This window comes from Symphodus melops (genome assembly GCF_947650265.1).
Source record: "Symphodus melops genome assembly, chromosome: 9".
Taxonomy (NCBI): Eukaryota; Metazoa; Chordata; class Actinopteri; order Labriformes; family Labridae; genus Symphodus; species Symphodus melops.
The window spans coordinates 8,781,866-8,799,436 of record NC_136699.1 but is presented as its reverse complement, the minus strand read 5'-3'; the positions used below and the strand labels follow the sequence as shown (position 1 = coordinate 8,799,436).

At 39.7% G+C, this 17,571-nt stretch overlaps 1 protein-coding gene across 9 annotated transcripts in view; it reads right to left on the bottom strand.

Moving 5' to 3' along the window:
• The window catches only part of diaph2 (diaphanous-related formin 2), a 361,962-nt gene that overhangs the window by 97,920 nt on the left and 246,471 nt on the right, over positions 1 to 17,571 (bottom strand). For all 9 annotated transcript variants that reach the window (XM_079352006.1, XM_079352004.1, XM_079352007.1 and 6 more), the window contains one exon: positions 9,794 to 9,918. In XM_079352006.1, coding sequence (XP_079208132.1) covers positions 9,794 to 9,918 — 125 coding nt within the window. The remainder of the gene's footprint in view (positions 1 to 9,793; positions 9,919 to 17,571) is intronic.

Sequence of the window (17,571 nt, the reverse complement as noted above, 5' to 3'; positions counted from 1 at the left end):
CTATGAGAGTTTGTCACTGTTTCATAACAAGAGAACCAGTCAGAAGTCTTTTCCAATTTGGACTTCGTAGATGGTTGTCAGTATTTGAGGGAAAAAAAAACAAAAAAAAAAACAAAAAAACTAATCCAATAAAGTAATCAGGGTTTCCTGAATATAAAATCAGTTATTAACGATTTCACGAGTGCTTGACTGAGGATAGGGAGTGTGGAATTACAAGCCTCTCAGCACATGTCATCAGCGAAGAATATCCTCTCAAAGCTGAAATTCAACAGTGTGTTTTGACAATTCTGTCTCTGCCTTGACTGGCAGAGAATGCCAGCCAATCCCAATTTGAAATGCGACAAGGAAAAACAAAGCCTGTCAGATTGAGTTGGGGAGATGTCTACTGAGAGCCACATGTGGTGAGAAACAGAGTCAAGGGGGAGGGATAGAGAGAGAGGGAGAGAGAGAGAGAGAGAGAGAGAGAGAGAGAGAGAGAGAGAGAGACAAAGAGAGACTGTTCCTTCTCTACATGACTCTGTCCCTGAGACACATGTCACACTGCTCCCCCCACAGTGGGAGACTCTGACAGGATACTGTCTGTGCAGCGTTCCCCCTCTGCGTGATTGATGAGCCTCATTTTGCCAATTAATGGAGAATCCCCTGTTGACTAGCATCAGATTGCCGTTTGTAACTGTTAGTGTTCCTGACTGTCACAGATTCATTTTAATTAGAGATCTCTTTCTCCTCCGACTTTTCTATTGTGCATCAAATTTGCAGAGCTGAGTGTGGTGTGGCATTCCAGGGGAAATGGCCCACAGCATTATTTGCCATTAATGTATTCACAAAGTGCACGGCTTACACTGTTGAAGGCCAAATCTTTTTGATGGAGTCGACCCTAATGTCTACTGTGTACCGTATCTTTTAATCAATTAGCAAACGTGAGGCAATTAGTGCACTTTATTTGCATAATGAAGCGCCTAACTGTTCCAAAGAGTGCAAAAGCAGTCGATAAGTTCAGCTATTTGCTTGTGGGGCCACGTATACTGTATGAGCTAGGGATGGCCCGCAGCCATGCACAGAGAGTGATCTCTCGGTCCTGTCACGAAAGAGGAAAGATAGCCACCATGAGCTCCGTAACAAACAATAGAGTCAACGCTTATTCCCTCGACAGCATCAGCAGAAAGAAAAAAGCATTACATTGTGGAAAGGATGCAAAGTGTTTGGGCATTAGTTTGATTTACATTTTAGAGAGGCTTTTAACAGGCACACACAGCAACTTCAGCTAATGATAGTCGTTTCATCAAGGACTGTTCCCTAGCCTTTTGGGCGCTGCCCCGTACCACTTATATGCAATAAGGCACAACAAATGGTGCTACAGAGTAATATACTGGTCTGCACACAAATAAGTGTCAGCCGTTGTATAAATGTCTACTCTGTACACTATCTACAAGCATTAAGTACATCTCACCACACTCATTTTATTATTAACTTCTCCTATAGAAGTATAATTGTCATTATTTATTGTAGAAACAGTCTGAATGGATAGAGGAGGCTATCAAGGATAAAAAAAACTGCATATCATAGGTAATTTTGTCTCAATGCATTTTCTTCCCAGTCAACCTTTGTCATTTAAGTCAAGCAATCTTCTATTGTGGATTCATTTGCTGAAATAGCGTATACCCTTGGTATCTCATATTTACTAGACAAATAACTCCAGTCACGTTTCCCCTCCACTTGCAATTGATAGAATAATTTGCCAACAATGGGCCTGCCATTCAACTGAGTCTCAGGGATTTCATTAAAACATCAAATGAAAGTGAAATCATGAGCCATGACGGTGGAGAGTGGGGATGGCTAAGCACAGAAGCGTGGCTGGTGTCTACTGCAGGATTAGAACTCAGCAACAAGTGCTCAAGGGGGGCTTTGCATCAAACCCAGGAGCCCATGACAAATGAGGGCGGCTGGGCTTCTGTCTATTACCCAGCACTAAGCTTAGGCCTTTTGGGGAAGTAATGAGGTGCAGATTGGTGCTGCTGCCAACGGGTCCCATAGCCCGACTTTCTGCAGAGCAGAAATAATCAGTTGAGACCTGCATGGGCCAGTAGGGGAAAAGCTTTGCAGTAGCAAAGCAACACATGACATGATGATAAAAAAAGAGATGAAATTATATAAATAAATGCTGTGATATTCAGGACAATGGTTCTTTTTGGGTAGGGATGTGCCCAAAAGGTTGAGCTTGGGTTCAATGGGCTTCCTGAAGTGTGATTGGCCATCCTTGGTGCCCCCAATCTTTCATAAACTATGATAGGTTTTATGCAAAGTAAGAGGCTTGACCAAAGTCAAACAACCTGCTACTAGCATTCTGGGATTTCAATGTTGTACACTTTTTCTTTTCTTTTTCTATATTTTGGACTTATACTGGGACTTTTGAAAGGACATTTTCTTTAACAGAGAATCTGAACCACTCCAATGTGTATTCAAATAATATTATTATTATTATTATTAATAATAATAATAATAATAATAATAATAATAATAATAATAATAATAATAATAATAATAATACAAAAACTTTTAAAGCCCTAGTTTATGTAATTAAAATTGATACATTTTGGACTCATCTGTGTGAACACATATCTACCACTCAAAAAGGTCTTGGCTCATCCCTATGAACTGCATAATAATACCTAATGCTGGTAGTTTCCACCTTACAAAATAAGGTTGGTATATAAGGGAGTATTCTAAATTTCAGGGGAGTAGACCTGAATTCCAACAGGACACATTGTATCCCAAAGGAAACCTTTCTGAACTGGCAGGGCATGGAGGCTTTATCAGTGGAATATGACAGTTGTTCAGTCAGGAGCAAAGTGGTAGATCCAGTTTACATCATGGGTGTACAACGCCACACCCCCTCCCACCCCTGGGAACTCCACTCCAGCCTGCCTGTCAGCAAGCTTACTCTACTGGTTAATGGAGCTGCCATATCAGACAGAGTGTCACCGCCTAACAAGATACTGATTGGGGAACTTCAGGGGAATTCACTCATATGACCAGAGGGCACAGATATGGTCGTCTGTCTGGCTGGGGACACGCAGGCAGACATACAATGCAATGGGGACATGGAGTTTTTTTGTTGGCAGAAATGGGTACATGTGTAGAAATTTGAGAATTTTTCCCTTGATTTTTGGCTTCATCAGAGTCAAATATGTGGCTGTTTTACGTCCCATGGGGCTCAAGTTTTGCTCTGGCAGGCAGAAATGTCAACTGCAACAGTGTTCATCTTTATAATATCCCTGTCTTAAAATGCTTGGCGGATAAAATGCCAAACATTAAAATTCTATATAAATGTCGCCTCAGAAAGTCAGTCTACTTTGTGCTAACTTGATTGGCATTTGCAGCTTCAAATTTTGCAAATGAACTTTGGAGCTGTCATGGATTTTTGGAGTGGTTCATTAAAATACATATAATTGTTTTGCCTGGGAATAACTAATGGGCTGTAGACATTACTACGACACTAACTTGAGATTTAAAAAGACATAGAAGACTGCTGGATGAAATGGTAAAGGCTGCATGAAACCTTTCAGAATAGTATTAGAGACATGATAAAAAATAGAATGTCAGGATGCACAACTGGTGACACAAGTCACACAAATGGTTTTATAATGCTTCTAATACAAATATTTAGTCTTAATGTTTTGACTTTTAATATTCCATTTAATTAAATCACTCTGCAGCAATTCTAGCAAAGCCTTAATTTGGGAAATGAAACAAAAAAACTCAATATAAATATGATTTGTTTTTATAGTTGGTATAAATAGGATTGAATAAATAAGAAAAAAAAAGATTCATTTGTAAGACAGCAACATAAACACAGCCTGCTTTTTTATTTGGTGGCTTTCCTTTGCTATTATTGTAATTAGGATATTAATGTTTGCCTGTTGTTTTTTTAGATATACCTACTTAAATGTGTTAATTAATGAACGCTACATTATAGATGGCTTTTGTTCTACCGATTGCAATTTCCTTTAGCTTCATCCAGCTGTGGACATTCACAGTGAGGTGAGAGATACGGAGATGGAACTTCTACACACCTCTCCTTATTTACACTGGTTTCCTCTGAATTTCAGATAATTAAAAGGCTCCATGGTTTATCTTTGCTTCAGTTAATTGGCCACACAGTTTACAGTGAATTTCATTAGTGGAAGAAAACACTGAGGTTGGGGGTGTGTTGCGGGGTGACTTGAAGGAAGGTGGTGATTAAGAGAGAGCTTATGTGTGACGAGGGGAGGGGTGGATGTTTGTGTATTTCCGCTTTAAAAATCATAAGAAGCTGCTGAGAGTGCCACTAGCGTACTTTAACCCAGTTTTCTTCTATACAAACATGCAGAAATAAACACGATTCTGTAAATAATCAGGCTTACCTCTCATTCACACACATAAAGGTGTACTTAAGAGGGATAGTTTCTGCAAACAAGTCTGTGCTCCTCCAGACATAACAAGCCTTTAACAGGGGATGTGTCTGCGGTTTAGACTCAGCAGCCTGCTAAATAGAACAATTGTTTCGCTAACACCATTTATTTAACCTTAAGTGCCTGGTGCCAATACAAGAGAATGCTGTGTTACACAAACGTGTACACAAACGTTGCCTGAAGCAAAGAGAGCCTCCAACTGTTGCTGTTCGACAAAGGCCAGCCATAAACACGATGTAGTGAACCTCCTTCCTTGATGTGTGAACTAAATCAGGCTGAAGGCTCCGAGAACAACGAAAAGGTGGTGCCTGTGAAAATGCATCCGTCGATTTTTACGCCATAAAGGTGTTATTACAGGTTAGCCCCAGGGCTTCGACAAAATGCGTCAGCCCTGACCCTGTGTGGGCGACTACGTTTGTGTGAGAATTCGGCACACTCAGGTATGTGGGCTTTAAGGACTCAAGGACTTTAGGCTTTCTTTTCTCCGTAAGAGGTTGTATTGTTAAAGACACACTTAAAATCGGAATCATTTTAGTTTCTGTTCTTTTCAAGATATCTTATGAAAACATTTGAATAATCAAGATTTAACTCATTAGTTTGACAATGTTGCCAGGTTGTAAACAATCTTTAAAAAGACAGATCTTTTGCAAATTCAGAGTACGAATGAAATAAACCAAATACATGGCCATGAACAATGGTTTCAAACAACTCAGCTCCACTCGCTCAGCCTTGTGGAAAACTTCATCAAGTAAATAGGACATTCTTCTGCTGTAACTCAGCCTCCATGACAACACAACACACACACACACACACACACACCTTGTGTTGAAAACAGTAACCTTCATCCCCCGAATTCTCATACAAATACTGTTTGGCAGATCACAGAAATGTGGTTGGAAGCCTTTGCAGGGGTGCTGATGAAACACACCTTCAATACCACGAACCCTCATGAATTCAGCTCCGACTTTAAGTTGATTGACTACACTCAATGTTGCACTCAGCCCTGCACACTGGGGGAAGCATGCTAAGTATAACCATCAATCATTTTATCAATACTATTTGATTGGCCCTCAGTGTCAACCTTTGCTACGATTGGACTTCTTTTATATAGCTTGCTCTTTCAGCCAGGTATCTCAGAGGTGAATTTAACGCTGCAAACAATGGGTGTCTGAATGATTAAGAGGCTGCACATTGTTGGAGTTCATCAACCTGAAAGAGAGTTCAAGGTTAATGTGAAAAAAGTATGGAAAAATATGGAAAAAATATTGGGTTTTAAGTGGGACTTAAGAATAAAGGGGATGAGTTGAATTTTTATTTATTTTCTGTTTTGAGCACTTATCAAATAAAATAAGCTACAGTTTTTGCAACAGGTACAGAAGAAGGACTTGTAAGCGATTGAGACATTTTGTGTATACAATTTAACAACTGCAATCCTTCTATGTTATTGTTATTTCTGTTGAAAGGTCTGTTCACAGGTAAATAGGGAACAAATATATTTATCACATTTTCCCATATGAAGTTTTGTAAGTGGCCATTTTTTGGGGTAGTTGGAGGGATTGGTAAATAATCCAATACACTGCACACTCTGTGTTTAAAATCTCAGATTAAAAAAAAAAATAAAATCAACTGGGATCTAGGGTTTAACCTGGAGCTTTACGGTGGTTAACCTTTATTATAAATCTTAATCTTTGCGAAATTGGCCTTCCTTGCAAAAGACTATTCTGTGAGAGAAAATAAGACTGGGCCAAATTTATTAGCCGAGTCTAACATATCTTGTGTGAAACTGGCCCCCGAGGACAGCTCGCTGTCACTCAAGGGGTGAAGACGGCAGAGAGTGATGTGCTCTGGCTCTGGCCCTTGTGGGAAATAAAAGGTTAAGCTACTTATCAGTTGGTTGGGTTAAGGCATTGAGTAGAGAAGGCGGAGGAGATGTATTGGACATGATCAGGCACCCATCAAGGTTCAGTCTACTCTCTCATCCTCCTCATCGAGCCACATCACCACCATTAATATTCCAGTATCTAAAACCCCACCAGCTCTCCTTTGTCATATCCAGCAGGAACTGGAAATGTGTGTGTGTGTGTGTGTGTGTGTGTGTGTGTGTGTGTGTGTGTGTGTGTGAGAGAGAGAGAGTGTGAGTGTGTTTGATGGCCGTAGCCTCTCTGGTGAAATAGTGATCTCTGGGGGCCTGTGCCTCAACTCTACAGCCTTTGTGGGCTCCCATTACTTCTGACAGATGGAGATCACTAAACTGCTGAACAAACACCCCATTCAGTCATTTGCATACATTACAGTAATGGAAAGAGAAAAATGTATCAATAAAGCCAAATGAAGTGCTTCCACTAAGCTCCACTTTCTGTCTTTTTTTGCCATCTTTCTCAGGCATTCCTATCATTGGATACTTTCATTTCTTTCTTCTGGTGTTTGATAAGATGGCACTACTTTCTTCTCATCAAACAATTTCCTTTTAAAAGGTAAACACATCAGATTATCATAAATCATTGCAGAATGTCACAAACTGTTTGTCCCAGAAATTAATCAAAATTTTACAAAAAAAAAAAAAAAAGAAAAGTTAATTTAATTTAATGTTGAATGTTTAATTAAAACTGAGCTGCTTTGGGGCACATTTTACATTTAGAATGCCTAGCAGTGACCATGGCATCCAACAATTAATCACAGCTGACAAGAAGTCACTGAAAGAGAGGCACAGGTGCTCTTCTACACATGCACTGTAAATTAGGCTCTCTTTTTCTCCCTCTGTATCTTTGTAACATACACACACAACAGCGTGGACACACACAAGCACAAACAAACACAGACACACACACACACACACACTAGCTCACTAACTCATTCATCACACTGCCCAATAGTCAAGACAACAGAGCTTCACTTAACTTTTTTCAGGGTTGCTCAGGCATCAAATGCATGACTTTTAGCTGTTGTTGTTCTTCCATCTGTCATGCTTCAAGGAGCCAACATCCTTATTTTAATCCAGGGAAAAGTTTAAAGAGGTAAGTGTGCCTTGACTCTGCTATCTTATATGTACCAACGGAAATTTCAACCCCCCGCCCAAAACAAAAAAACAAACAAAAAAAACACAAAAAAATACAGCAGTGTATTCCATGCTGTCATTGTTCCAACACTTAGCTGTGTAACACAGATTAGAGTTCTACTTAAGCTACTAAAGATACTACAAACCTCAGCAAATCATGCACAGCCTGCACTCACACTTTTAATCAAACAAAGTGGTGTACATATATATATATATACTTCAGAGACTGGGTTAAAAAGAGACAGGTGTATGCCACACAAGTTTTAAAAAAAAGTACAAGACGAACATTTTTAGACTGTATGAAATTGCCAATTAGTGTGTTTGGTGTGTTTTTGTTTTCCTTATGAACTTGGAAGTGAAGTCAAAGACTCAAAATTGTCAGAATTGTTATACGTTGTTATGGAATTTATTGCTAAGTTGTAATTGGACAGACCATCCAAACATTTCTTGTTTTTGTTTTTGTTTAGCAAGGGGCAGGTAAACATGAGATTTATTCTTCTCCCTGCTGCTTGGACATCCAACATGATTGGATTGTGAATAGTTTTTCTTTCTTTTTGGTTGTGAACATTACATGTGTTGAGATGTTCAGAACAAATATGAAAAATGAGACATTCTACTGTTGAAAACCAACATCTACCTTTCAGCCTTTTCTCATATTATATAAAAAAATACAACTTTGAAACGAAATACACTTAATATTTCTTTGGAATTGTTTTATAATGATTTGATTATTACCAATATTTGTCACTTATTATGAACATGAGATTAAATGCAGAACAACACTGCAGGGTGCCAACAGAGAGAACTAATGTGCATGCATTTTTTCATCATTTGACTTCTTTCTGCGACTCCATGTGTCTACATCCCAAAAGAAATTAAAACAGTGAAAATTATGATTAAAAAAATATGTATAACCAAAGCAATTCTGCCACTCGTAAAATCAAGGGAAGGGAAACGGTATCATTAAGCATAATGGCAACAGCCCTAAATGGGACACGACACAGATGGAGAATGAAATATATAGGCTTGTCAGTGCTTTCCGACTACTTCATACGAGGAAGGAACAAAAATAGAGCTTATTAAATCCTGCTGAGCCTCCTTCCTGGGACAAAAAAACTTGATCAGGTGAGATGAGAAAAAAAGAGGGGAAGAGAGGAGGAAGTGGGGTGTTGGCAGGTCACGGACAGCCAGCTTCCCTCTGCCACACTCTGGGGAGGAACTCCAGACAGTGAGGGAGTGCCATGCAGCAGTATATCTACACTTCTCCATTTCCTCTCACTCAAGCCTTTAGTTCCCCGAGGAACCTGGAATCGATACTGACATCAGGGGGCAGAGTAGCTTTCTTGCCTGCCTGTTCTGCCTCCAAGCCGCCAGGGAGGTTTCTGCTTCAGTTTTTTTAATTACACAAATTTAAGTGCCCTTCGGTTGACTTAGAGCAGATTGTTCAAGTGTTTGAGGGCTATTACTCTTAAACCACACAATGTGCCAAGTCAGACTTTATAAATCTCAGAAAAAAGGCAGCAAAAATCAGGTTAAAATCCAGCTAACGTACGCAGGTGGAAACACCAACTCGCTCGTTCAATTACGCATAGGGACTTCTTGTTTTTCTTGATAAAGCCGGAAGTGATGCTGCTGACTCTTCTACAGCTTCTTTTTGACATGAGAGGAACCATACCCTCAGGCTATTGACAACAGGCTTGATTTCTACCACTGATCAAACCTATACAGAGAGCTCAGAAGGGGCATTCAAGAAAGTGCAGAGACATGGCTAATTCAATTTGGGAGCAGAGATGCTCGGTTTTAAGTGAAACACTCTGTTATCGGAACAGGAGAGGTGCCATGAGAGGAGATAGTGTGTGGAGAGGCTCGTGGTCGTTCAGGAGATGAAATCAGGGATTGGCGATAAGTTGGTGTGAGGGGCTAGAGCCCCTATTAGAGCCCCCCTCCCCCCAGGGGACAAAGGCGACCGTGGCAAAGTGCAGTAAAAATAGCCACAGGCATGATTTCACTCCTGAGACCCAAGGGGGAGGGAGGAGGGAGATCTGATCAACATCTCACGGCAAGGCAGCCAGATCCATTCCCTGCGTTCCCTTGGGTGCAACCTATCACACCAAGTGACTTAAACTGCTTACCGATGCCAAGCAGAGCAGCAAACACTTTTGCCACTGCTGTCAACAAAATGGTGCACAAAGCATCCTCACACACGGGTAGAATACATATGGTTTCAAGCAACAAATTCATCTTTTAACCAAGAAACGTTTTCAAGACGAACACAATAAAAGGATATCGACATCTTTTCCACAAACTTATCTTGTTGGTCGTCAGTTTTGGGGAAGTTCTCGATGTCGTTCTCCAGCCTCTGAATATGACGTTCCATGGTAGTCAAGCTGCTTTTTAAGATCTCAGCAGACACTGCAGACACACAAATAAATAAAGAAAAGGATGAGGAACTAAAATTACGACTCGGCAGAGGGATAAAAACAGCACAAATCTGTCAACTCTGTTGAAGTTAAATCGAAAAAAATAGAAGTCAGACCATAAGTTGTTGTGTGTGGCCCAGAAAGCAAAGCATGAGAAAGTGTGTGTGTGTGTGTGTGTGTGTGTGTGTGTGGCTCATTAATCGGCCTGTAATCACTGTTTGCAGTGTTGCTGTGAAATCCAGAGTATTCAGATCAGGCCTTTCAAGTGGAGACTTCAAACAGGAAGAAGGGTGTCAGGGGATCAGACAGGACAGGGGCATAGATGCAGTACCATGTTTAGGTCTCTGTTAAGGGTTTAGTTTTATTGACACAAACACTTACACAACCTCCCACAAATGTAGGTTATCAAAACAACTGGTGGAAGAAAAAAAAAAAAGAAAAAGAAAAAAAAAGTTATGAACGGAAAGGCATTCACACAAACTTGTTCCTTCATCTCTTTTTTTAAGATGCTTTCAATAGATAAATATTTGAATCACAGCCATACATTTTATTTCACTTTCTAGACTTTGCACACTCACTGCAATATTAACTGCAAAAAAACTTAGTGGAATGAATTTTGTTTTAAAAATGAAATACAGTTCATTTTTTTACATAAATTGACAAAGACAAAGAAACTATTTAGAAAAAAAGATCAAATCAAGGTGAAATCAGCGATATGCTCAACATAGGAGGGATCCCAGCCTGATGACGCCCTCATTTCACTCTTGTGCTCAAAGCTTTCGTTTTACGTGTACAGGTAAGATAAGTTGTTGGTGTGTTGGTCCTCTGTCACACTTGTAACATTTCTCTCACTTCCCCAAAATGCTGTCCAAGAGGTGGGGTGTCCTGGTCCCATCATTACACGTCTGAGACATTCACATGGAAGAGGAGACATTACACTGTTGAAAATATAGTGCCTTGACCTGGTAATATGAAAAGGGCCATTTTCACACAATTGCTTTAAGATGAGTTGGTTCCAGGATTGCGTGATGGCGGATTTTGTTTCACACCTTTTTCTCTCCACGAGGACTCTTGCCGTGTATGTAGCATGTGTCACTGAAACGCTGGCGGATAAAACTCATATTACAAACAAATATAAAAACACTTTCCATACTAAAATCTGGTCACTTGCTTTTCAATTCTGCATTCGGTGCTACATCTGTCAATTCAGATTAGTGTCCATGCATCTGTAGTAGCCAAAAACTACGAGTGTACAAACAATCATTATTATTCCTCCATTGCCAGTAATGCAACAAACTGAGGTATATTTCGTACACAGCAACTGCTCCAGCTTATTCTGCAGGTAGTCAACATGATTTGCGCCACACATTGATTGATTACCAAAATAAACAGGTATAAGGACAACCCTCCTCAACAACTTACAACATTTAACCTACACCGCCCTCACATCTACAAGGTTAGCCCTTCCACTAGACTGTAATTGAAGCACAGAGAGAAAGAGGAGCGGGGTAATGGACAAGCTGTCAAGAGATGTGGCCTCGGTGACACGAGGGTCAACCTTGTCTTCGCTTTACATCAATTCCATAGCTTGGATTTGCTCTTTTTCTCATTTTCTGACAATAAAATTGGATGGCAAGATTGTGGATCACATCCACTCCTGGCACTGATACAACCTTCAGCCCAAATACAAAGGTACACACTAACAGACACACTCAGAGATGCGCACACTCGATCAGTCAAGAAGCAACAGAATAAGAGCGAGAGGTGAGGTCACTGTCATTATTAGACTTTGCAGTGGGCTGAGTGGCTGGATGGATCCAGTCAACGGGAGTCTCACGATCCCTCCTACTCAATTCGCACAGAGCTGACTCCTGGGGATGACAGTGAGAAAACCGCACTATCACATAGCCTGTGTCTCCCCTGATGAGGCCTCAGAGAAACACACGCTCTTGTCACAATGATCTCATCGTCGCTAATGGTGAAGAAGGAAAATGAACAATGTGGTCGGTTGGACGGATGGATGTAAGAGAGCAAACAATTACGTTTGCAGGATTTTATGGAGCCATGGGAAAGTTTCTTCTCGCCATTCATTGTGGCTCGAGTCATAATTTGTATGCAATACTGATCTTAGTAACCATGGCAGCCAAGGAACAGTAGCTTGAGCTAACCAGGGAAGCCATTAACAGGATCAGAGGGAAGCCATGGGACTACCATACAGACTATTGTTTTCATGGGAGTCATTTGTTGTAGAGACAAACTGGCATGCATGAAAGTGAAGGAAAAGTGCATCCAATGTACTGCTTTGGGCGTATTTATGTATTATGTTTATGTTGTGTTTATGCCTATGCTTTTTAGAAATACCTTCATGAATAGCACTACCCTTCTTTGCTCCAATAATCTAGTGTCAGTAGATGGGCATGGATTCTTTAGGGATGTCATTAGTAAAATTAACACATAAGTAAAGCTGCTTTTCCAGGATACAAACGTGGCCAGAGTAGAATAGCTTCTGACTATACATCAGAAGTGGGTCATAGGAGAAACAGAGGGGAAAGAGGAGGTTTTATGTTGAGTCTTTCCAAACAGAGGGGATTTCTAAAACATGTGTATTATTCAAATGACGGCTGTCAGATGTCAATGTATCTCCTAATGCAACATTTTTTTTTTTAATCTTTAAGTTTTATGTTGTATGCCTTACTTATTGCCAAACAGTAGAGAAACAAACAAAAAAAAACCCTGCAGGACTTAAATGACGCATAGGGAAAATAAAAGGGTACAAGAAAGAAAAAAACATCTTGAAAGACAGAAAGTGAACTTGTGTGTTTAAAGGCGAGCATAAAAAAAACAGCCTCGGTGGTCAACATCCCATTTATTTATATAAGCTCTGTAATAGCTCGGGCTTATAATACATCACTCATTCCAATGAACAAAAGACAGACAAAAAGCCTTTCCTTAAGCTTTGTTGTTTCCTTCATATAAACTGTAAGGGAAAAATCGTCTGTGGCTCACAACACCAAATCAAGTGCTATAATGCGAAGATGTCAACTTTATATTCAGTCATTTGTAGACGGGGGCAATTTTCATCTTGATTTATAGACAAATAATACCAATCTTTCATTGAGTGCTCTTGCAACGCCGCCAAAGGTTACAGAGGAAATTGAGATTTATTTTGAACGTTGCCACCAACGTCGAATAAAAGATCAAGTTTTAAATAATCTAAACACTTGTGAAAACAAAGACGAATGCAGCATAAAACCGGAGGAGAAGGTCGTTCTTAAACGCATTGATCACAAAAGCCAAGTAAAGTATATGTTTGTGGGATGAGGATAAAGAGAGATGTGGAGGAAGAAGAGGAGGAGAGGAAGACAAAGAGACTCACAAAGAAGAGATGCATAAACAGAAATGGTAAAAATATGCTTCATATAAATGCATGAATATGTAAGTGTCATGAATCAGCATTGTAGAATAACATGTCTGTGGGTAAGCTGAATTATTTGGACATCGATTCATAACTGAGAACGGACACCACAGTGACTGTCGTTGTGCCAACCAGCAGCCTCTACTCGTTTTGACTGTACACAATTTAAAGCCAAGGCCCGATCAAAAGCTTAAGGGAGGAAACAAAAAACAAGGACAATCTTTGCTCTAGTCCAGTGGTTCTTCAACTGGTGGGTGGGGACCCCAAGTGGGTCAGGGAGCCAGTTTCAGTTAGTCATGAATGTGTGCCTGGAAAATAAAGGGTCAAAAAGTCAAGGTCGCCTCCTTTTTTTTTACATGTTTCCCCGTTTCTTTATCCAAACTGCAAACATTTTTAAATGAACAAATCTGATTTAAAAAATCTGGTTAAAAAAATCAAATATCCAAAATTTGGGTCGTAATCTTTCACGTAATTCCCTGAGGTTATAGTACTTGAGAACCGCTAGACCAACCATCTGACCCTTTCCAACCAATCCAATTGCACCCTGAGCGACACATGACAAATCTAGGTTGTCTCTTACAATAATCCACGATAATTGTCGGCACATCGACCATACGATGTCTTTAAAGATCCAGAGGTTATAGATGTTAAACCCTTCAGGAGCCAAGTAAAGGTAATCTTGGCCTTGCATGTCTTCTCCTCAACCCTCCTCTCGCTGCCTCTTTGCATAAACAACACTGGGCGTACAAAAAGGACGACCTTGAGGGGACTTTACACATGACCAGACACACATAATGTCCAAAGCCCAAGGGTGAATTCATCACATCAGAGTAAAACTGGCTATTGATCAGCACGGTGATACACAGAAAATGATGAATGTATGTCTGGTTGTAGACATATTTATTTACAAACCCTTCAAAAAAATGCAACATGATTCTATTTTCTCGCCTAATAAAAATTGTTCATTGTCTTCTTTCATTTAGCTGTTGCTGGCACCTGAAAGTGAATGGGAGTTGAAGTGGGAGGCAGACGAGAGTACAGCAGAGGAAAGTGACAAAAGGATAAACACAACTCGATGTGTTCCCCTTTCAGCAGGAATCAAAGCAGCTCTAGTCACGGGAGTGAAAGTGATATTGTTCCCGTGGCAAAACAGCAACGATGTTTTCTCTGATTACCTTGCAGCATGTGATGTTACAAACAGCAGGCAAGGAGAAACTGGAAATTTAATGGACAGCACAAACAGACGATACGGAGGGAAAATTCTGTAATCGGCCAACATGAAACTTCAATCAGCGTGTTTTTGACATTAAGTGCTCGTCTTTGATGGTAACAAAATGATTCAGTTCCACTTGTGATTAAATAAAAGTGCAAGTTACGTTCCCTTTGAGATAATTATACACATATACAACAGTTAGATTGTTCCAACATACCAGAAAATAAACATTGTCCTTGCTAAACGTTGTCTCTCATTCCACTCAGAGGACACAAATCTACGCCGCATGCATTGACAATCACAATTTCAGTTTCCCATCAACGTTGCACTAATTGCGCGCACATAAAAGGCTAAATCCTTTTTACGTTTGCTCTATTTCCTCCTTTAATTTGCATTTCCTTTAAACCCTCCCTGCAACAGAACTGTTACCATAATGAAGGATTGGTTTAGTGATCAGAACTGATTGCCCCCTAAAGAGAAAAACCATAAGGTTAAAAATATGTAATGGTTAATCTCTAAACACCTACTGCAGCACAGATCACGGGCTGAGCTGTTTCCAATACAGCGCAGTGCAATTAATATTCAGGACGGATTTATTTTCTAATAGGATACATAATTCATTTTGAAAATTAAAAACATATGACTTAATGCTGCAGCAAAAAAAAAGAAAAAAAAGTGACAACTCATGGAGTCTCTTAATGTTATTATTTGATACCACAACAGAGTACGTTCATTACTTACAGCACATTAGCAGTGCTATTATATTAATTACTTTAACATGAATCATTACTGATACATGGGCATTGCATTAGTGCACATCTATTATGTAGTTAAAGGTAAAATGCAGAAATTCTAGAATCTCCTGCAGAGACAACATTGTTTTAAAAAATCTATTCTTTGGTCGTTAAACATTGTAGAAGATCTTTTTTTGGGCAAAGTGAAACACGGTTCAAGAAGAATAAAGAGTGGCTGTATTATTCCGAAATAACTATATTTGATTGAAAGTATGCATGGGCTGAAGCCAAAGAGCAACGGTGAAGTGAAGCCAGGCCTCCTGAAAGCCCACACTTCACTGTACCTCACACTCTGGAAGCAGGCCTTGTTTACAATGGGGGTCATGTCTGTGAGACTTTATTGCTTTCGGCAGCCATCAGAGCTACAGGCCAGTGCCAGATCTCTGGAGGAATTACAAATGGAGTCAATTACAATATATTTTGATGCATGGCAAAGTTTAGACATTGACCTGGGGTGATGACAATTCCCTGGAAAGTGCTGAGGAAATCAGTCAGTGTGTTGTGCTGCTGCTTTGTGCGAGTCTCTGCCCTCTGCAATGAAACGAATAAAGGAACTCACCGGGGTGTAATGGTTTACCTCTTCTCTCCTGACAACCAACCATCTAAATGACTGCCATGCGCTCACTTGAAGATGCTCCTTTCTCTTTGCCGAGATATTTTTTTTGTTTGTTATATGTATACGTTTCTGACAGAGAGGTGTCAGCCGGAAGTATACAAGCGAAAGGTTGCAGAAACAAAAAACAAAACAAAAAAAAGCAGAAAAACGTGAAGGTATTTGTTGCATTAAAGACACCAAAAAGAGCCTGAGGTGCCAAGTATAAGATTTCTGTTTTTAATTGTGTGGACCTTGTCACTGCCGCTTGCTTGCCTTGTAGAAATGAGTACACAGAAAAACTAGAGGGTGTTTGTTTTTGGAGAAAAGTCAGCTTTGTCTTCATCAAGGTAAATGAACAGATGCACAGTGTCTGATATCTTTGTGAAAGCCAAACTTGCTGCTACCAAAACAATTAATTACTGTTTGCTAATGACTGCTCTGTGCCTAAATGACTGGAAAACTTCATGAATCCAAATACTTATGATCATACTCTGTAGTTAGTGCAAAATGTCCGTGGTCTTGCAGACCTTCATTTAGACTGAGTAAAGAAGTACTAACGGGTATAATGTCAACATAGTGATAGGGTTTGGATTGAAGGCAGACGAAGGACATGACTCTTGTTTGTGTAATAAACAACGGTGGACGCTCAGTGATGGTGTAGTAGTCATAATAAAACAAAGAGGCTGACCTATGCCTCATTCACAACTTCAAAGTTGTATCTTATCACACAGCACACACTTTCCCCTGACACATTGATGGGGACAAACGTCAAACTTTTCTACGACCAAGAGTCCAAAAATCTTTTTGACTTCTTGACTGCTCTGAGATCTGCAACATGCAACATGCATGTTGAATACACAACACAAAGTATGAAGCCTAATAGTTTGAATTCACAGATGAAGCAACAGACGTACAATTTAAAAGAACCTTTGAGATGGAGTTTAAACAATATCCAGGCTTTTAAATATTTAAAACTAGTATAACTACTGCAATTACAATGCAGTAGCCACAAGGGCCATTACCAGGATGTAAGCAAGCCCATAGGGCTCGTTCACAAACACAAATACACCCATGGCTCACTGAGCACTCACACAATTCTGCCTCACACAGACATGGAGCATAAGTCTAATTAAAACTAACAAAAAAACAACTACTTTGAAATTCAATTTCAAATCAACAGTGAAAACATGCATAGAGTCAATCTTAAAATGGACATAAGCAGCATTTTTTAGTAGCATAAGATTGTATAATTCTGTCGAACGGTTAAATGTGTGTTATTACATTTAAAGCTTGAAGGTTTGAATTTAAAGCCATCAGTATGAGGAACATTACATTTTACTTGGCTGTTAACCAAGAGAAAAGTTTGCATTAAAAACAACAACAAAAAAAACAACCTTGCTGGATTGTCATCACCAAGCAGCTCAATTATACAAAGCACAGGAACAATTCAATTTATGATTGACTAGGTCAAATAATAATGACTTTTGGTTTTAAAAGACATACAAACCTTAATTAGCAGGTACTGTATATACATGTTTTTCATTTCAGATGAGAGGGGAAAAACAAACACATGGCTAAAAAAAATCTAACTTGGGGAACCACACAGTTACATTATAATTATCTGTGGG